The sequence below is a fragment of the Plutella xylostella genome, chromosome 28 (assembly GCF_932276165.1).
Source record: "Plutella xylostella chromosome 28, ilPluXylo3.1, whole genome shotgun sequence".
In the NCBI taxonomy this organism is placed as follows: Eukaryota; Metazoa; Arthropoda; class Insecta; order Lepidoptera; family Plutellidae; genus Plutella; species Plutella xylostella.
The window spans coordinates 2,295,780-2,318,711 of NC_064008.1; the positions used below are offsets into that span (position 1 = coordinate 2,295,780).

General features: G+C 38.9%; 1 protein-coding gene across 1 annotated transcript in view; it reads left to right on the forward strand.

The window, feature by feature from the left end:
- The window catches only part of LOC105381123 (protein Wnt-7b), a 53,571-nt gene that overhangs the window by 26,323 nt on the left and 4,316 nt on the right, over nt 1–22,932 (forward strand). Inside the window, exons 3-6 of the mRNA XM_048631458.1 lie at nt 7,687–7,818; nt 8,547–8,644; nt 21,742–21,856; nt 22,245–22,413. Coding sequence (XP_048487415.1) covers nt 7,687–7,818; nt 8,547–8,644; nt 21,742–21,856; nt 22,245–22,413 — 514 coding nt within the window. The remainder of the gene's footprint in view (nt 1–7,686; nt 7,819–8,546; nt 8,645–21,741; nt 21,857–22,244; nt 22,414–22,932) is intronic.

Sequence of the window (22,932 nt, forward strand, 5' to 3'; positions counted from 1 at the left end):
TTAGTTTGTTTTATGAAATGAAAGGTTACGCCATTTGAGTATGGATGACAGTTTAATTAGAAGCTATTCTTATAATTTTCATAACTAAGCTTTTGTCTCTCTCGATTCTGTAATGTTCCCATATACCTACATTTAAAAAGATTAACCAACTATTTAAATTGCACAAAAACAAAAGTTTTTTGTTTCCTTTTTTTCTTAATTTTTAAGCAAAGGTGATGGCATCAAACAGCCTCCGTCCTGGTGGTCTATATAAAAATACCGATCAGAAATTCTTAAAAAGAATTTGAACAAAGCGTTTTTAAATTTCGAAATAGGTCCATTCGGAAACGCATATGGAACGAAAACACGCGATAAATTATAGCTTAGAATCTACAACACGGAAATAAAGAGATGTGTTTAATTTTGTTACATTACTTACCTGTCAAAGACAGTTCAATAGCTAAAACGTTATCTTTGATTCGATTCGATAGGTAACTTTTTATGAATATGGGGGGGTAAGCCTATAGGACGAACGTGTAAATCCTAACTAATATTATAAATATCAAAGTAACTGTGTCTGTCTGTCTGTCTGTCTGTTACTCTTTCACGCCAAAATTACTGAACGGATTTGAATAAAATTTGGCATACATTCTATGGCATATATTCTAGACTCTGAGAAAGAACATAGATTACTTTTTATCCCGGAATTCCCACGGGAAATTTTTTAAGGCGAAGTGAAGCTCGCGGGAACAGCTAGAATAAAAATGATTTATGTCGCTACCAAATCAAAAACTCCACATTCACATCTTCTTCCCCACTGTTCTGAAGCTCAGAAGATTCATTTTAAATAATCGTATCTCATTAACATAGCGGGAATGATTTAGCTACATTTCGAACGCACTTTACTTGTTAATACAAATTAGATGCCAATGACATGGTATTTGTTGTAATTACGTGGTTATTTGGGAAGTTTCTCCCTAAGGGATTACTGTAATGTTAATAGGATAAAACTAAGTGGATATTAGTTAGAGTAAATTATTATTATTGACGGTAATCTAGGTGCATTTACATAATCTGTTGTTAATGGGTTTACTACTGATAGTGGGATGGTATGTAGGATGGTGTTGCTTTTACTTGAAGTTATAGGGTTTTTGTAGAATGCTTGGGATCCGTATTACCTACCTACACAGGGTTATAACAAAAGTTGTTCAGAATGAAGAGCTCTGTAACATACTTCCGGATATGCACCTATAAAAGACTCATCCTGTATAGGTTCTTACTAAATTGTGATGTTTAAATTTTGATTTAGTTAAGTAGGTACAGTGTATAACAAAGAAACTTCACAGAAGACATTTTCACTCTACAGACTTATCGATGCTTTAATTTTAAAACCCTAAAGAACTTTTAAAAAACCAGTAAATAACATTTTATTACATTTAAATGGTCATAAAATAAAATAACACATGAACTTCAGTGCCACTTAATGCTTGTTTAGTGCAGTAATCTTTAAATTAAAATAAGGATTCCGGATAGTAGTATTTTATCATAAATTAATTCTTCTTCTATCGTGTAAAATGCACTAAGCTAACTTCCTCCAGTGTTTTGCTACTCTTATTGCGAGATCATAAATTAAAGAAAAACTTCAAAGACTTATATGCCAACCGGGTAGTACATTCTGACTGCTATACCAAAGTTCCCACGTTATGTTGGCTCATTTAGGAAAAAAATATTCAACAATTTACCTAATTAAATTCTATTCTACAGCAAAACTATAACACTTTTAATTACAGCGACAGCATGTCTTTTATCCCACAGGTAGCCATTACCCAGACATTGTGAAACAGGCCCTAAACATAAAGCACTGATTTAGCTACAGCAATAATTCTCTACAACTCCTCGTGAGCCTATCGTATAGATAATAATGTCGCGTTTACACTAACATATGTTTGTTATTTACTGTATTCTAAAGATAAGTACCCTGAGAATAATATGTAGCTTCAATAAAGTTCTAAGTTCACGATAAAAGTTTATTAAGTACTTATTATATTTAAAAAAAGTATACAATATGAACAATACATATTTTAATATCGACATCATATTTTAAGTGTTCTGGAGTGGAGACCACGACTGGGCAAACGTAGTGTAGGACGCCTAGATGGAGTGACGACTTGCGAAAGGTGGCTGACAATTATTAGATGCGGAATGCTATAGATTGCGTGGCGTGCTTTGGTCTTCCAAAGAGATTCCTAGCATTCCTAGCATTCCTACTCTCATCTATAGAGGCCTACATCCAACATTGAACTGTTATAGGCTGATGATGATAATATTCAAATTCCATCGTGAATTCGTCGATGGATTTCTTACAGAATCCCTGGGTATCAAATATGTATGTGAAATTTCAGATTAGCATGTATAGGATATTCTATACAATTTAGAATAATCGTCCCATAGTGATTGAGAGTTAAGGACCTAAATCATTATTGACAGATAGATACTGTGTTCGACAAAATTCGAACCCCCTGCAGTTGAGATGCAACATCTCTTGTTATATTATAATATAGGTATATTTATACCGCTAGACCATAGCAAGAAGTATATTAGTCATTATTATAACAACAACAATATTATTATTTAGACAAATGTTTGACTTTCCCCGCACTGTCTGTCTGTCTGTCAGCCATAACTGTAGTCAAAGCAGTGCAAAGTGGCTTCACAATTTCGGCTATCGTACTTTCCTAAGTAGTTCGGCTAAAACGAATTATTTGCTCTATAGTCTTCTTTCTTTTTTTAAAAGAGATACTTATTAACAAAATATATTTTTCATGCTATACAACTACATTATATCGATCCGACGAGTTCTGTCCTTATGTATAACATTATAGTGTATTCTCACAAGCTTGCTTGTGTTGAAGTCTACCAACCCGTAGTAAGCCCACGTGGTGGACTAGGCCTGAAACGCTTCCTTCACTGGAAGGAGACCCATGCCCCAGCAGTGGAGACGTAATGATAATGATGATGATGATTGATCAACATTGCACCCATGCCAAGCCAGTTCAATTCCCAAATGTCCCAAAAAAGCCGAACTCAGCCGAACAACGTACCTCTAGTTTTTCAGCCGCGTAGGCGTAGTGTGAATTGGCCGTTCGTCGCGTCTTGTCGTTAATTACTGAACGTCATTACCGCGGCTGTATTAATGGACGGTGTGACAGGTGTGGACAGTTCGCTTTGTCTGTACACTGTGTACGGTTATTGTACAGTTGACAAAAGAGATACGTATACCCCGCTGTGTCACGAATTTTGAACTGTGACAGTGTTGCTTTAGCGAACTAGTTTTGACAACCATTTTCGGATTCAAAATATATTGACTTTCACAGTAGTTATACTTCGTGAATGTTATTTCGTTCGATAGGCCACCAGCAGGTCTAGTACAGGTTTGATTGTTTGTCGAAAACTGTAAAAGTTTACGTTTTCTCGTATACAAAGTGGCGCCTCTAGCGCAAACTATCATGCAACTTTTGACAGATAATGTATGCAGATGACAGGACAAAACGAAAACTTTTTTAGTTTTCAAAAATAGCAAATCCCGTACTATAGGCTCAGGAATCATCCAAGCTGAAACAAGGTATAGAACATGAGTGATATATATTGATGCACACCCAACCTATTAACAATATAAAACTATCTGAGATTCAAAACTCGGACCCACCGTCAACAATTAATTAACGCATGAGGCAATCCACTAAAATAACATAACCGTAAAATATTCAAAATCAACAAATTAATATTTGACTTCCATTGCCAAGGCCGCCGCTAGATCAATTGATAATTAAACACACATAAACCACACTGATACAAGCTTATAATTAGTAAGTTAATCGAGAACTTTCCAATCGATTAGTTAGTAATTTGTTTTAGTAATCGCCGCGGGATATAAACAACTTCTGCTTAGTGCATGGCCAGTATCTATGAATGTAAATAGAATTTTATTATATTTAACTGTGTTTGAGGAATATCGTCTTCATCATTTCATTTACCGCCCTAATGATATTTATGGTATGATACAAAAATACATACTTAGTTATTTATCATAAAAGCCAACAATGCAATTGTATCCCTAATTCATAAATTATCTTTCTAGTGCACACTATAAGAACAGGCAAACGTAGCGTGGAATTTCCTTTGATAGAAACAAATTTTCCTTAAATAATCATCAATCCATCAATCTCAATCAAAAGTTTTTATAAGAGGATTAATCAGTAAACTTAATACCTATATAAATATGTAGGCTTAGTAAACTGCGGTTCTTATGCAAACATAATAATTTACTCATAATCGCGTACGGCTATCTCTCACTTGCTCTAATCGGCCAGTGCCTGAGCTTCAACCATAGACTAGCTAATGATACAGAGCTTTAGGCTCAAAATAATATCTTCCCTATGATTCTACACATAAAAATCTGCGATTTTTTTGGGCAATTGAATTACTTAAATTCGTTTTAAACCTCGCACACTGCTCCGATAGCCCGGTGCCTGGTGGACAGGCAGCCTAAACATACAAACCTACAGAACCTTCTTTACTAGACATAGAAATTCTCTACATTTCTATATAGACCAACCGGTGCAAGTCAGTCCGTCTGTCTGTCTGTATATCATGATTTATACCGATACAGTATCTGGCCGGGACAGCCGCGACTAATGACTCGCCCTAAGGTATTTGTTTAAGTTGTATCTAATTAAGACAACGGTTGTTTTACTATTTTATTGTCAATTGAAATGGTACAAGAATGTTGTTCAATGAATGTTCTGTTGTCATTGGTTGTGATAATTCCATTATTATGTGTCATTGACTGGATATCAATGCCGATTCTGTAGGCAAAAAATCTAATTTTAGAGCTGTCAAAACCTTAATTTCTTCAATTAAATTAGACTCTATCAGTGATTTATTTATTTACTTAATTATTTATTGCACAAATATAAAAAAGATAATGTACAAAAGGAGGGCTTAATGCTAAGAGCATTTTCTACCAGCCAACTTACAGGAGGTACAGGAAAACTAGTACAAAAGTGTGCAAAAAGAAAAAAAAAAGTGATCCAGTAAATATGATGCTAGCAAACTGCTTTCGGAATTGAACAATTAACCTTACAATAGAACTTCTTTTGACTATATAGGGCTTGTCAGCCAGTCAGTTTATTTGTCAGTAGCTGACCGCCTAGGGTGCACAGGACGTACTTACATCGGGTGTATCGGACGTATTATCGAGTGTTACAAAAGTGTTATCGTGAAATTCATCCATAGACACACCTTGTTTGCTTACTATATACCACTTTTGCAACATCCTGTATTTAGCTGAAGTGATTCGACTTACTACCAATAATGCTCACTTCGGTAGGTATATTCCATTAGGCCGTGTCCACACCGCGGATACTTCGCCGCGCGAATATTTTTTCGGAATTCTGTAAGAGCAAAAGAGCGAATTTCGTGCTGAATTTAATTTCGTACTGAATTCCTCCCCAAATTCTCCCGTGTTGGTACGCGCCTTGTGGACGCAACGGTCGCGCGTAATACGCGCGAGAGAATCGCGGCGAATTCGCCCTTTCTGAGCCAGTTCTAACATATTGAATACTATAGGAGTATCCGCACATGCTGAAAAAAAAATTCGCGAAATAAAATTGCAAGTGCGGATTTGGCTCAGCCCGATCTGCATAGAAGTGTCAAAATTCGCGCGAAGTTTTATTCGCGGTGTGAACAGGCGAACTTCGAACTTCGCGCGGCGAAATATTCGCTGTGCGGACAGAGCCTTATACCTATAAAATGACAACATTGACACCATCGAATCATATTTTATCGAATTCACGACTTCCTTCATTCTTACCAACTCCCTTATTCCGAGAACCGACACTAATTCACGAAAACAAAAGCCAGACTCCCTAACATTTCGCCACCAATAACCTAACCTATAAATAAAGCGAAATGGAACCTTGTTCTTCCATAAATCAACGATTAATTGGTTTCCAGCTATCTTCAGTCCATTCATTATACTTGACCCCTATCTAACCTATATTATTGTAAATATTAATGCCAAAATGTACTCTAATCCTCAGTGTTTAGAGACTAAAGGGTAGTCTTATAGGTCTATGGGCAAGGGACTAGGTAACATCTAGCTATCTCCAGTCGCTAACCGTGGGAGTTTAGGTATGGGCGGCCATTACTTTATTGATCTATTAGGTGCACTTTTCAATTTCGATATTGAATAAATGTGCTTTATTATTGTTCAAATGAGCTGCAAAAATTATACCAATCCTAACTAATATTATAAATGCGAAAGTAACTGTGTCTGTCTTTCTGTCTGTCTGTCTGTCTGTCTGTTACACTTTCACGCCAAAACTACTGAACGGATTTGAATGAAATTTGGTATACAAATGGTCTAGACCCTGAGAAAGAAACCCTTTTTATCCCGGAATTCCCACGGGAATACTATTTAAGGCGAAGCGACGCTCGCGGGATCGGCTAGTATTGAATAAATGTGCTTTATTATTGTTCAAATGAGCTGCAATAGGTATACCAATAATTTATATATTAAATCAAATTTTCATTAAGTGTTTACTTACGGCGTAAGTCTTACGCCATACATTATTCTCCATACAAAAGACATCAACGACTTAGCAAAAGAAAGTTCTGTCGCGCAAATACAGTTATTTTACAATTACGAAATGTTTACATTGATTCAATGAATGCAGATTATTATGATAAAGCTTATGCTACAATACACACAATATTGCAATACCAAGTGGCCGATATAACAATAATTCATCACGGAATGTCCCATTACAATCCATATAAAATTGATACGCTAGCCGCCCTACATTTAACTTAATAGTTACAAACATTAACATACTCCGTAAACGAGTTATGAATTTGTAAATGCTCTATTTACAGTCATAAATTTTGATTGGTAAATACATAGTAGTTATTCCGATTTGAGTTAAAATGTGTTCTAATAAATAAAATTGTCGCAAACCACGCCTCTGCAGGGAATTGACTAAGTTTGAATTATAAGTGCATTTAAATGTAACACATTATATAGTACTAGCTGTGCCCGCGCGCTTCGCTTCGCCTTAAAAAGTTTTCCCGTGGGAATTCCGGGATAAAAAGTAGCCTATGTTCTTTCCCAGGGTCTAGACCCTATGTATACCAAATTTCATTCAAATCCGTTCAGTAGTTTTGGCGTGAAAGAGTAACAGACAGACAGACAGACAGACAGACAGACAGACAGACACAGTTACTTTCGCATTTATAATATTAGTTAGGATTATTATATAGTAGTGCTGTTGCAAAATACTTGAATTAACCTACTAATAAGTATACTCACGAGTAATTAAATAAGTAGTTCCAGTCACAAAAGCACCAAATTACTGCTAAACTGAAAATGACACCGTCTGCAATATTAAAGTACATTTATCTCATTACCAACTGAAGACGTTAATATTGTGATGAAATTGTATTTGTATTTTTTTTCAAAATTTATTAAATAAAACATAATTTTAAATTAAATGTTTTAAAAAAAATTGCCATTTGGTATCGGAATTTGTCAGTGTAAACACTTTTTCACTGCTCGTAAGTGCACCGCACCTATAATATGCCTCAAATTTTATTCTATGACTGTGCGCTGTTATAATTTCTCACAAAACACTCTCTCATCTTCCTCAGAATACCTGCCAGTTCCTGTGTGTCCCTCGGAGCACATCTGGTCTGCAACCGAATACAAGGACTGACGGAGAAGCAGAGAGCCATGTGTCGAGCCAGCCCAGCGTCTATCGCCGCTGTGGGAGACGGACTGAGGTATGTGTTGTTGTCTCTTTCTTGCTAATGGGGTTGAATGTGCTTTGAGAGGGATATAAGCTTTGTCCAGCAGTGGAATGTAATAGAGCAGATACTAGGGGTACAGGAGAAGCAGAGAGCTATGTGGCGAGCCAGCGCAGCTTATTATATGCCTCATTTTATAATGGTTGTTGTTGGTCCACCTGTTTCTCGCAAAATATAGTAACCGAAAGAGAGTGTCTTACCTTCGGTAAGTTCACTGATAACATTTCACCCTGTATAAATAATAATATGTATAATATTTCATTTACGGAGTGCATGTTGGCACCCACTCCAATTTCTCATGCCTAATTAAATACCTATGTGTGTCTGAACTGAGCTAAAATGTATTTCCCACGGTGAAAGATGTTCTAAAGTCAGGCCAAAGTGAATTGTTTGCTAATTAAATTTATATTCTCACGTGCTAATATAAGGATTCGCAATATTTCTGGAAACGAAAAGCCTGAATAGTGATGAGAATATTATTTAAAAATATACAAAATTATGGACCGAAAAGAAACAAATAATCAAGCCGAATTACAAACTTTTTTTCACGAATTTTCAAAACTCATAGAACAATAGTTGTTGTCCAGAGACACGTTTGTATCACCCTGCATACAATTTTTGCAACCCCCTGTAAACCTATCCAACTTTGACTTTCACTTTGAACCCCAAAACATTTCCCACTTTGACTTTCACTTTACCCCCAGGATGGCGTACGAGGAGTGCCGCGCGCAGATGGCGGGCGCTCGCTGGAACTGCTCCGGGGTGGGCGACGGCAACATCTTCGGACATGTCATGCCGCTGGGTGAGTAGTAGAATGTTGTCTATCATACGCCTTTAGGGGTAAAAGTTCGGCGTTGTCGGTTACTTCTCTATCACACGCCTTTAGGGGTAAAAGTGTGATGCGACATCGAAGTCTAAAAAACATAGAGATACAAAAAAATCTACTAACAAAGAAAACAGTACAAAGCTCATAGCATAGCTTATAGCAATTTCTACCAGACAACCTGTGGCTGGCAAAAGTTGGATGCTCATTCTTACACTACTCTCGCAAGTAAAGGTGAGGTACCAACGGAGCCATAGAGCCTTGTTTTGCGTTACGTTAAGAGTGTTAATTGTTCTATCAGCTTATTTTCTTTTGCGGTCATAAGACTTTCTACAACTTATTACATTTAAATTTTAAGTGATAGTAAGAATACCGTCTTGCAATGTACGAACCCAACAATCAGAGACCCTAAAACGGTATCAAAATAGTCATATAAATCCCAGCATTCAAATCTTACAATCCAAATATAACATCATAAAAATCGGTAGCCACAAAACTTTTATAGAACCATACTCCTACTATTATACCACTATTCAGTGAATCTGTCACCTGTAGTAGGGCTAATAAAGTTATACAAAGGTGTACGCAGTTTGTTTTGTCAATTAACACCAGAGTAAACTGTTTAATAGACGAACAAATAAGTGGAGGTTTGGGCGTTAGGACTCTTCTTTGTTGATCCACCATCGGTATTTTTCTTCATTATTTTTTACTATATTTTGAAGTACCTACTTACTTACTCTTACTATATTATTTTCGGCTTTAATGTAAGGTCTAAACTTGTGGGCATTGACTTCTGTAGTATTCAAGGGCAGATAATATATTACTTAGGTATGTATAATAGAAACAAGAATATTAACTTTATTATTGACATTAAAAACTCTTTTAACAATTAAAGTTAAAGTTAAAAATATCAAAATATGTTGGTATCTTTTAATAGCAAGTAAATCTAAATTGGATCGCTTCCTTAGATAGTGTGTCACGGGAACACAGCACGGGAACAACCCATAGACAAACAGATGAAACTCGAGACCATAAACAAACAATGTCAATTAGCCACAAACCATAAATCACCGGAGGGTCACTCTATTACAGGAAAAACGAAATTACGAATTACTGCTGCTCTATCGATGACTCCAGATGTACGTCTGGTTTGGTAATTTGTGGAAAACTATCAAAGTTTACGTTTTCTTACATAATGATGATGATAGTGAAGTGGCGCATCTAGTCTAGCGGAAACTATCATAAAACTTTTGACAGATAATGTATGCAGATGACAGTAGAAAACGTTTCGATTTCTGAAATTTCAAAACTCTCAATAAAAGCCTCTGATTTGTATTAAACGTACCAATGGGAGCTAACGCGTGTGAATTTGCCGCTAGGGGCGCTGGTGTTGACTGAGGTCAAGTGACATTTTACTTTTCATATCATTTGTTTGGCGGGCTTCGTGATAAATTATATTTTCGTTCATTTCCCTGTTGAAAAGTGAATAAAGTGATCTCTTTTCGCGCAATTATCGCAAATATGGATTATTTGTCGATGAATGTGCACGCTTTAAAAGCTGAATTAAGGAAAAGAGGGGCAAAAATAAGCGCTCTCAAAGAGCAGCTAATTCAGAGGTTAGTTTATTACTGTTTGCAAACTTATTTTTACGAAATGTATGCTTGTTTGCTTAGGTAACAGCTATGTTTTTTTTCTTTTTACAGACACCAAGACTATGACCGTAACACAAATAATAGAATACTTAGTATACTATACTACCATTATTTAGTTTCAACTAACAACTCAACCAGCATTCATTGTGTGGATTACTAATGTGTTATATTTTTTTGTATAGCAGTGTGTTTAAACGGAAATGATAAATAAAAGTTAAATTAGTGTGTAATTATTTTATTTTCATGGTATTTATTAAATGCCTAATCCTTATTTACATCATGTTCTTTCTGAAATTGGTTATAATGATTTTCACGAGATTGTCGGATAATAATTATTTCACAAGCCACTGTTTTAGAACAGTTTTATCACTTGGTAACATATGTCCTCCTTTTCTTTCCGAACATAACGGATCTGCACAACATTGCGGCATAGTAACTCGATATGATTATAGTTATTTTATAATTAATTAGCTTATAAGATTCAAGATTTTAAAACTTTATTTCGCGCCAATTTGATAAAGTCGCCTTTGATAAGTTTGACAGCTATGGTACCTCTTGACCTCAGTCGACAGTGGCGCCAACTGGTGAGCAAAAAACGGTAGAGAGCTGTCATGCAATGGTCCCCATTGCATGACAGCTCTCGTTATTTTGTTTTCTATGAAGATAGAGTGACCCATCTAGCTAGTGGGTGTCGCTGTTTATGTCAGTAGAGTATAAGACGTGTCGTGCGATTCTAAGAATAGGGGCTTTTTGAGCTCTAAGAAAATTTTGGTACCGCGAGGATTTGGTTGCAATTGGGCGAATATTTGTTCGCTCAAGTAAAATCCTAAGGCCTACTACTTAAGTATATCTAAAAAGACTGAGAAATTTGATTTTCCAGATTTGACACAGCTTTTAATATGGAGCAAATAGAAACATGAATTTTCAAAATGCGTGCAACTAAAAGTATTATTAGTTATTAGGTTCTTTAAGCCCTTTAAGGTAATTGTCCACTTTTTGGCATCGTACGTGACGGACGCATCGCCTTCAGTATTCTTTGTAAAGAAACTTCATCTTCAACTTCATTATGACAATGCTATTGTCGAAAAAAAAATATTTTACAAAATATAGGTAGGTACAAACCATTGGAGATAAATAGTATGTATTTTCTTCCCGTCAACCTTTAAGTTATACTTAATAATGTTAACGAATTGTATGAAACAATACAATCAATAACAAATGCATTCAATATTCATACAAAGCCAATTAATTGATGACTCACTTACATCCAACTTAATTCAGTACCATTAATCTATCGAACTTATTACTATTAAGAACGCAAATAAAATCAAATAAGTAATACGATATGTTTTACTATAAACAATGGATCGTGAGGGTAACCTCCTACTTTACCATCATAAGTTTAGACTCATTTGACTCTGTTATTGAACCCGGTATAAAATTACCTAGATGTATTTAAAAATAGTAACTTTAAAATCAAATTAATTTGGTGGAAACCATTTGAACAATATCGCCGCCACCGACAAACACGGTGAGTGGTGAGAGCATTAGTGCCAATTTTGCCATAGTGGGTTAGAGCATAACCAGGGATTATTCCTTGACTTTTGACACACATGTCAAGAATTTAATATGGAGATGACGTATAATTTTAATGATCAATCTTTCCCTGGTTACGATCTAACCGACTAAGGAGAAATTGGAGTTTAGTCAGTCACTGGGTAGCTAGTGACGCCTAAGGTATACAGGACTGAGCCAAAAGAGGATAACAATACCCTGTATATAACACAGTTGATACGTGTCTCTAGTAGGCTCATTTCGCGCACCCCTAAAGTTTAGGGCCTAACAACATAATATACAACAGGGGGTTGCAAATACGGTATACTAAACGAAAACTCGCGATATTTTGTTGGTAAAAACTAACGAACTGTCAATCCTCGAAACAATATAATAGGTTTATTAGTTTCACAAGTACAAAATGTATTCGGTCCAACTTCAGTATTACCAAGTTGTTTCAACTGAACTGTACTTAGGTACCTACTAAATAAGTTAAGTAAAGAGTATTAGTCCAAAGCGTAACAACCTACCATTCAAAATCGTGATACCCAACCATCTCGATTGAAAATTAATAATATCGTCTGTAGGGGTTCTAACTTGCAGGATGGAGTAAAACAACTATTTAAGGTTGACGAAGGCGTGCGTCCAGTGGCCGCTATGTAAGTGAGCACGTGTGTGATTAGAAATTTTGGCCTTATATAGACTCGGTGCCATCCCCCCGCACCGCGCGGGACCCTTGTGACGTACCGGTTACCGGTCGCACGCCTTATGAAAAAACGTATGTTTATTAAAATAATGCACGGTTAAATATACATACAAAATTCATACAGTAGGTATCAGTAAGTAGGTAAGACATCCTATTTATATTAAAAGGTACCTAACCATTCTACTTAGGTTTAACTAACTAGGTATTTAAAGTAATCTATTTTATTACACTAAACAATGCGTGTGTGTGTGTGGGGTGACTGGTTGGTAGGTATATATTGTAACGCGTCGCTAACATTCCCCACCCTAGTGCTGAGGCAGCACTCCTAACCTACAGGTATAGTTGCGACGCGGGTCGCGGGGCGTCTCACCAGCCCGGCGCGGGTGCGCTCGTCCACCACCCTCACTCGCTCGTCCTTGCCCGGCAGCACCCAGTATTTTTGTTTCAGCTCGTTGACGACAGTTTCATGATTCCCATGAGCAGCACGGATGTGTAAGTGCTTGACTATAAGGCGAGCGATGTGATGGCGGCCATCGAGGATGACGGGGTGCTTCATGTCTGCGGGCACGTCGCGCGCAGCTTCGATGCGACCTCCAACACGCAGGATCCCGAAGTCGTCCAGGTAAGGTGACAAGGTAAGTAATTTACTTGATTTACTTAATGTGTTTATCTTTTTCAGGTCCTTCAGGTCATCGGGGAAGCTCTGCATCTGCGCATATTTAATTAATAACCTTTCAGCTCTTATCATCATATCTCCGTTAATGACACCGGTGAGTTTCTTAATTTTTATATCAATAAATGATATCATAACACTCGTAGATCTGAGTAGCCGCAACCATGATGAAAATTTCAGCGGGTCAGGAACGAATCTTGTGTCCAACTGGTTTGTTTGTACAACCGTTACGCATTCCAGGTCCAACTCGTTCACTTGAGGAGTAAGTATACCCCGCGGCCATGATGACTCATCGTCGAGGAGGAACGCCGGGCCATGAAACCACTCGTTCTCGAACACCGAAAACTCGCAAGTTTCCCGCGTAGCAACATCGGCGACATTCACACTCGTAGGTACATATCTCCATTCGCTGGTGTGCGTGAGTTCGTCAATCTCTCCTAACCGATGTGCAATAAATGACTTATAATTTCTTGCATCATTTTTTATCCAGTGTAGAACAGTACTAGAATCGCTCCAAAATATCCTTTTGATAGGCTTCATTGTGTGTTCCCTTTCAATGTTATCAGCCAGCCGAGCTCCTAGAAGTGCTGCCTGTAGCTCCAATCGCGGCACCGACATGTGTTTCACAGGAGCAACCCTGCATTTACTCGATACGAATGCGGTTCGAATAACATTAGTTTCCCAGCGCCAGTAAGCCACAGCACACATAGCTTGAGTCGACGCATCGCAAAATATATGTAGCTGTAAGTTTGTATAGCCAGCTGGAGGCGGCGCGTCACTGTTGCTAGGCGAGACCGGCCCGATGTTATTCAGTACATTCAGTACATCTTCTTTCTCGCTCGCACCCATTGGAATTTGATAATAACGGGGCACGCTTAATGAGCCCACGCGCTGTAATAAAGTTATCCATTCAGACCATTTTTCATGAATGCTATCAGTGATGACGTCATCCCATTGTAATCCATTTTTCCAGGTACATTGTAACATAATCTTTCCTTTTATCGTAAATGGTTAAAGAAACCCCAGTATATCGAAGATGGACATTATAACCCGCAGCATTTCCCTTTTCGTGGGTTTCTTAGAACCGTCCCTTATATTTTCAGGAATTTTCTTCAGCGAGACGTCGAAGCTAAGGCAGTCATTCTTCGGATACCAGATAAGGCCAAGAGTTCGTTCACCTTGATTATGTTGGTCCATATTCAAATTAACAGCTGTATTGCCCAGAGATTCTTGAGGCAACCCATCCAAAACAGCTGAGCAGTTGCTTGTCCAATTTCTTATCTCGAAACCACCCTGACTGTGAATGTAAACAATATCCTTCACAAGCTGTATAGCGGTATTTTCGTCGTCTATACTATCTATATAGTCATCTGCGTAGTGTTGTTTACATATAGCGTGGACGGCGGCCGGCATCGTAGACTCGTACCTTAGTGCATTTTTATTCTTCACATACTGTGCGATGAATGGTGAACAGCTGGCGCCAAATATTAGTGACGTCATCACGTAGGTTTTCACAGGTACTTCCGGTTGGTCGCGCCATAGAAATCTCAATGCATCTTGATCCTCAGGATTAATTTTAATCCTAAGAAACATGTCCTTTATGTCTCCTGTCACGGCTATTCTTTTTTCCCTGAAGCGTAACATAATTCCATACAGCGACATAAGTAGGTCAGGACCCGTTAGTAGATAGTCATTGAGACAAAGTCCATCAGTTTTAGCGGCGGCATCGTATACTAATCTCAGTTTTTTCTTATTCGGGTTGTCGACCCCGAAGTGAGGTAGGTACCAAATTCTAGGCGAAGTACGTGTACAGGTCAGCTCCTCGGCGAAGTCATTGTCCAGTAGGTGTTGCACCCGTTCCCTGTACCTAAGGGAAAAACCTTCGTTGACCTTCATCTTCTTCTCCACGTTCTCCAGACGCTTCATAGCGTTAGGTTTCGAGTTCGGCAGGTTAGCATCAGCTGTTTTCCACGGTAAGCCGACGTACCATCTTCCATTCAGCAACACAGAATTCCGGTCCAGATGGTTCACTGCTTGAACGTCCAGCGAGTTTTGCCGCGGTTTCTGCGAGACACCCATGGACTCGATGGTGAAGGAGCGACGCACCTCGTCGTGCATGTCACGCAGGATGCGCTGGCACTCCGACTCTTCCTCCGGTTCCCGGCAGCAGACGAGAAGTGAGGAGTGGCAGGCGGCCCCGGCGGGTGAGTGTGGCACGCAGCCGTGGAGGCACCACCCCAGCGGTGTGAGTGTAGCATACGGTTCATTAACCTTACCCTTAATGACCTGCATAGGTTGCAAAAGATGATAATTATCCTGTCCTATCAGTAATTCCGGTTTAAGTATCCCTTTAATTAATTGATCTTTTATTTTAGCTAAGTGTAAGTATTTAGAGGTTTCAACAGACAATGTATTTTGTCCAGGTAAATTTAATTTATTTACACTACGCGCCTTGATGGTAAACAAGTCCCCATTATTATTACATAAATCCAACTGAACTATCTGACTATCGCATACCATTTCTGTGTCGTTCCACGCACCACACACGCGCATTGTTTGTTTGTGTCCCTGTAAGCCCAACTTATTAGCTAGCCCTGCGCTTATCATTGTAACGGTAGAACCGTCATCTAACAAAGCAATAACATTGTTAATAATACCATTTGGACCATTAATACTTACAGACACAACCTTTAGCAATACTTTAGACATTACGTTAACATTTGTAACAGTTTCTACAATAGGCTCAGACACTAAGGGCTCAGAGGGTGAAAGTTGTGAAATGTTTACACTATTTTGAGATGAGTTATTCATGTTATAATGTAGCAACTTATGGTGCGACTGTCCGCAGTTATCTATATCACAAACAGGTGCGGAGCATTGTTCCTTACTGTGCCGCGAAATTAAACATTTATAACATAAACCATTACGTTTAATGTAACTCCATCTATCTTTGCGCAAAGCCTTTTTAAACCTTTTACATTCTGGCAAGTCATGTTTAGATGTACGACAATAACGACATTTATTATTAGAGTTAACACTTTGCAATAATACAGACTGAGAGTAATTATGATCATTATGTTTACGAAACTTAGGTACGGTCAAAGTAACAGCTGTTTTAGTTATTTTTAATGCTTCCTCACTCAAAAAAGCAGACAATATTTGTAATCTAGATTTCGTACCTTCGTTTATTCGTGAATATCCGTAGTCACTCCACTTAGAAATTAATACAGGTGGTAACTTTGATAGGATAACAGATGCAATGCTCATACCCTGCAAATATTCGTCACGGCCTAATGCTAGCACAGCTGCAACATAGTTCTGAACTTTAACTGAGAAGCTAATAATGTCTTTGTGATAATCGTCACTTACTGCGTGTAGCCGATTTAGATCCTGTATGATCCTGGGCAGGATGACGTCAGGGTTTCCATACTGCAGCTGCAGGGCGCCTATCACCGTCTCGGGCGCGGCGGCCGTCACCAGCAGCGCCGTGACGGAGTCCCGAGCAGGACCACGGAGACACTTCCTCAGCCTCCACATGTTTTCCTTGGGAGTGAAGTGACAGACCTCTGTAGATTCTTCATAGGCCTGCACGAAGTTCAGCCATTCCAGTGGATCGCCGGCGAAGGTAGGTAGATCTCTCGGCGTGGACAGACGGCTCAGCATCTGGGAGTGCGGAGTACTCGTAGCTGCGGCGACGGCGATGTCCTTCATGGCCTGGACCAGCTGCTGCATGTCCGAGGGCGGCTGCGCTGGCGGCGGCGGCGGCGGCGACTGCGCGATATCGCGCACGGTTGAGGGTAGGGCGGCCGCGTCGTGGCGTGGTTCACCGGGCGGTGGCGGTATGGTTGATGGCCGCGGCGGATCGTTAGCGACGTGATGGCTATGTTCTAACCACTGTTCCACCTTTTGTGACACGTTCACTGATGAGTATGACGCGGCACTATTTTTAGAACAGTCTTCTAGTGCGGCGATGTCCGCTTCCAGTTTCTTTTCGATCAGCTTTTTATTGATATTGGCGATCGCTTCTGCTGCTTCCAGCTCCAGCTGTTTCTTCCTCGCCTCAATGGACCGCTTGCTTGATGCCATGGACATCTTCTTGGAGGTGGAAGATTTGTGGCAGCCAATTTCCATCTTCATGCAGCTACCCACTTTTCGTACGGGCGGCTCGCATTCCTTCAGCTCGTTCTTGGTAGTTATTTTCTCAGACGTCGCCACGTTGACGTTGAGACCAGAAGGTCCATCCTGGGTGGATTGTTCTAGAAGCGCCATCTTCTCCCGTTCGTGCGCGCTGCGAGTTTGTACCATCTTGCGCAGCGGCGGTGGCGTGGTGAACATTCCAGGTCGTTCTCCAGCAGTGGTTCTCCAGTAATCCGGCTCGAAGGACCAGCTTGTAGGGGTTCTAACTTGCAGGATGGAGTAAAACAACTATTTAAGGTTGACGAAGGCGTGCGTCCAGTGGCCGCTATGTAAGTGAGCACGTGTGTGATTAGAAATTTTGGCCTTATATAGACTCGGTGCCATCCCCCCGCACCGCGCGGGACCCTTGTGACGTACCGGTTACCGGTCGCACGCCTTATGAAAAAACGTATGTTTATTAAAATAATGCACGGTTAAATATACATACAAAATTCATACAGTAGGTATCAGTAAGTAGGTAAGACATCCTATTTATATTAAAAGGTACCTAACCATTCTACTTAGGTTTAACTAACTAGGTATTTAAAGTAATCTATTTTATTACACTAAACAATGCGTGTGTGTGTGTGGGGTGACTGGTTGGTAGGTATATATTGTAACGCGTCGCTAACATCGTCCAAGATGTTATCCTAGATATTACATTGTTCAGGTCTAGACAATTTGCCTAAGGTCTAGGTTAATGCCTAGGACAGCTAAAGGCTGCTTCGTTCATCCGGTACATTATTATCTTTGGGCGGAGTTAGTAGGTAATATCTGTATTATTATAGATTACAACGTTTAAGTATGGGTGGCCCACTTTACTTGGTGATTCATATAGTTATTATGATTCATAATGTTTGCTCGTGTCAAATTATGGCTAACATTTAACTGAGTACGGAAAATTTGTATGATATTGGGAAGGATTTTGAGGCAATCTAATTTAAATATACCCAACTCTGTACTTAAACTTAATGTTCACACCGACGAGAAAATATGTAAAGTAGGTGAAAATTATTGTCCTAAAAGAGGCATGAAAATAGATTTCCCTAAAAGCAAAGGAATGTGAGTAAGTATTTTAATTAAAAAACCGCCTGATGATATTTTTCTCGTAGTGAAGATGAGCGAATATTGTTATATTAATAATATCTTATATACTTACTTGGAACATGGAAACTGACACCCTATCGCCAAATTGATTTGACATCGATATTCGGTTTCAATATGTATTGAATTTGACAATCATTACTTCGTAGATGTTACTTCATTTTGTTTTCGCGATAGGGGCTCTGAGATTTGTACATACAGGCCATGTAGCACGGGGCGTGCCATTAAGACGTGACAAAAGTTCTCCGTCGCGCTCGCTCTTGAGGCTGCGCGATGTGAGTGAGCGCGATGCAAAACTCTTGTCACGTCTTAAATGCGCCCCGTACTAGCCCTTCAGGTACAGTAACAGACATACTTATAGTCAAAATTGGAACAAAGCATTTAACGTTTTGACATTGCATAGTATTGATGCCATATTTTTCTTTGCTTTAATTTTTAAAATGTCTATGAATATTTCATCAGAGAAGAATTAAGAAGTTCTGAATGTTATTATTGTGTTAGGTACCAACAGGTATTCTCCGAGACGTAGGTAATTAAATAGCTGATTTATGATCTGTATTCTCTTTATGCACCTGCCTCCGTTATTGACAACTGATTGAAATGTTGCCTGCGGCCATTCTTGTATACAGGGTGTTTATTTTTAATTTTTTTACAAAAATAGAAGTTTAGTTTACCACTGCTTGTGTATTGTATTGTTAAATTTACATATTATGTACACAATAAGGGTCACTTTTACCAAACGCTAAATATATGTAAAATTGTATTTAAATCAAATTTTAAATACAGTTTGTACTAACTGACAGACGTTTGACAGGCTACTAAATACGTTTAGCGTTTGGTGAAATTCCTCCTAAATGTGTAAGTAAGTAATAAGCAATAAGTGTGTAAGTGTGCAAACCAAATAATATATACAAATCTGTCAAAAGTTAAAACAGAAAAACGATGTGATTTTTTTATTCCAGTGACAAAGTTAATCTTTACTTAGATAAGTTTGTCCTTACTACTTGTCCTTCATAAAACATAATTGATCATTTGTATTTACATTAAAATGAAAATAATCGTAAAATTATAATTATTTGTGTAGTCATAAATGAACTAGTATTAGTTAGGTAATTGGAACTTAGTTATATTTTAATTTAGTAATTACTTGTTAATGTTCACTAATTATTACTCGTTTAATTGTAAGCTTGAACGTTCGGAATCAACATAGGTATACTAAGTATACAATTTAAATGCTATCAGTATAATAATTAAAAACATATACAAACATTATTATCCAAATAGTATGTCTTATACTACGTAAGTGAAGTAGCCGATAATTATAAGTGAAGATGACTTAAAAATTATGATCACCCTCATTCATATTAGTTTTCTCGCATCTTATTTAGCGCCGCTGGTTCGTAGAAACAAACATTCATTATGGTATCCAACAGCGTTAAATTTAATAAAAATATAAATTACCTACTTAGCTATAAAAACATAATAAGTGTAACAAACATTAAACTAACCATTGTTAAGACTTAACCGTAACATGGTTAGTTAGTTAACATTCGAGAGATAGGCTCTTATAGTTCTCATTTGTGTATTTCTATCTAAGCATAAACCCAATTCATCCAATCACATCGCTGCATTTATATTTAAACTAGCTGTTCCCGCGAGCAGCCGTTTCCCGTGGGAATTCCGGTATAAAAAGTAGCCTATGTTCTTTCTTAGGGGTCTACCAAATTTCACTCAAATCCTTTCAGTAGTTTTGGTGTGAAAGAGTAACAGACAGACAGACACAGTTACTTTTGCATTTATAATTTTAGTTAGGATTATGCTTAACTTTACATTCTCAGTAGAGAAACCGGCAAAGAGAGTGCTGGCTGACAGCTTCCACCTGCAATATGTCAATTAGTCCCATGTCAGAACCCTGATAGTGTTAAACCTAGGGTTATCTTCCACTTGTCTAGACTACCTAAGACTTCACATTGACAGATAGCTAAAACTGAGCTAGATATCTGGACGTAAAGGCTTTACTTTATTAGCATAAAATAATTCATCAAGTGGGTTAATTGTTTCTATAAGACCGCTTATAACAGAGGCTGTCACGATATCTGTCCATTTGTATAGATTGTAAATCGGGATATGCCTGTTGCCCGAGCACAGGATTCGAAACCTCCGTTTACGTTGCGTATCGTCAACTGTCACTGTCAAAATGTAAGGCAAATTTGTTAGTTCCATAAGTGGCATTTGTTTTTTCCATGTTAGGTGGAATTTCACCAAACGCTAAACGTATTTAGTAGCCTGTCATACGTCTGTCAGTTGGTACAAAATGTATTTAAAATTTGATTTAAATACGTATAGCGTTTGGTAAAAGTGACCTTTCGTGTAGATTCGAAAATAGTATCGAAACTTGTGCTCACGACTCTGTTTGTAGTTTATTACCTATGCAACATCGTTATTCTAGCAGCAATGTAAAATACGTTTGATTATTGTAACTACTTATTGAAGTGGGATATACTATCATTGCTACAAACATAAGGAGGAAACCTGCGCATCTAGATTTAGCATATATCTAGATATGTGAGCTGATGCACCAATCTGCGATAGACCATCGTAGTGGGAATCGGTACACGATTAGGAAGGCAGCATGTAACTTTTATTTTTATGAGTAAGAGATTTGCTTTTCTTCAGCAATTTCTAAACGTCTTATCTAGTCCAAAAATTGTTCAGAATATCCCCCTGATTCACACCCGTATGGTTTAATAAACACCTTTTGCAACATTTATTTATTAACTGCGTTCAGAACCATAGCCTAGTGTGAGAGCCCTTATGAAGTAATTTCTATAATCTCGCCCAAATAATTACAAAAACTTACTGAAAACCCATACTGTTATTATTAACTCTTATTTTTCTTTATTGTTGTAATTTTTTTTGGTGAATCCTAACTAATATTATAAATGCGAAAGTAACTGTGTCTGTCTGTCTGTCTGTCTGTCTGTTACTCTTTCACGCCAAAACTACTGAACGGATTTAAATGAAATTTGGTATACATACGGTCTAGACCCTGGGAAAGAACATAGGCTACTTTTTATCCCGGAATTCCCACGGGAAAACTTTTTAAGGCGAAGCGAAGCGCGCGGGAACAGCTAGTATATTATAATTTTTCATATTTTTTCAACCGTATGAATACAAAAATAACCAACACTTCGTCTCCTACCCCAAACAGCTACAAAAGAGGCGGCGTTCACATACGCCATCACGTCGGCGGGCGTGGCGCTGGCGCTGTCCGCGGCCTGCGCGCGCGGCGGCCTGCCCGGCTGCGGCTGCCACCCTGGTAACAGGTCAGTAGTTATTGTATCTAAGTATATCTAGTACTGGTCGCGGGACGTGACAAAAGTTTTGCATTGCACTCGCTCTCAAAGCCACGCGATGTGAGTGATCCCCCGATTGTCATTTATTTATTTCAACTAATCCTTCCCTCTTTTCCGCTTCTTCCTACAGAAGAGGATCCCCGTCATCACCATCAGACCGCTTCCAGTGGGGCGGGTGCGCGTGCACGGCGTACGGGACAGTCTAACCACGATCACCCGATTGCCTTTTGTTTTTTTTCCTGACCGACCACTCCATTCTCGCTACGATCCCCCGATTGTCTTTTGTCTCCTTTCTCACTACGATGCCCTGATTGTCATTTATTTATTTCAACTAACTCTTCTCCCTTTCCTCCCGCAGAAGACGATCACCCTCGTCAGCCTCCGAACGGTTCCAATGGGGCGGGTGCGCGGACACGGCGTACGGGCTGCGCGTGGCGAGACGGCTGTTGGACGCGAGGGAGCTAGAGGCCGATGCCAGGAGTGCTGTGAACCTGCACAATAATAGGGTTGGCCGGAAGGTATGTCTTGTTGTGGAAGGGGTGAGAAGTTAAGGTAAGGTGATGGTATTTTTTTTTGTAAACCCTAGAGAGCCGAGCGAAGTGACTTAACCTTAACCAAACCCAGAGCCGATTAAAGCGAGGCCACATAAATGAATCCCACATTTCCTAAACCTTAAAGAGGTAGGGGATAAGAAAGCGTACGGGCTGCGCGTGGCTCGATGGCTATTGGACGCGAGGGAGCTAGAGGCCGATGCTAGGAGTGCTGTGAACCTGCACAATAATAGGGTTGGGAGGAAGGTGGGTCTTATTGCAAGAGGTTAAATGCTGGAAAGATCCAGTAGTAGTCGGTACCCTAACTCTAAAGAGCCGAGCGAAGCGACGCCGACGTAACGCAAACCAAACCGGTGAACTGTGAACTTGCACAATAATAGGGTTGGGAGGAAGGTAGGTCTTGTTGTGCAAGGGGGTTATAGGTTATCTCTTAGTATCCTCTGCATATCCTGAATCCTAGGGAGCTGAGCGATGCGAGCTAACATAAACCTACCC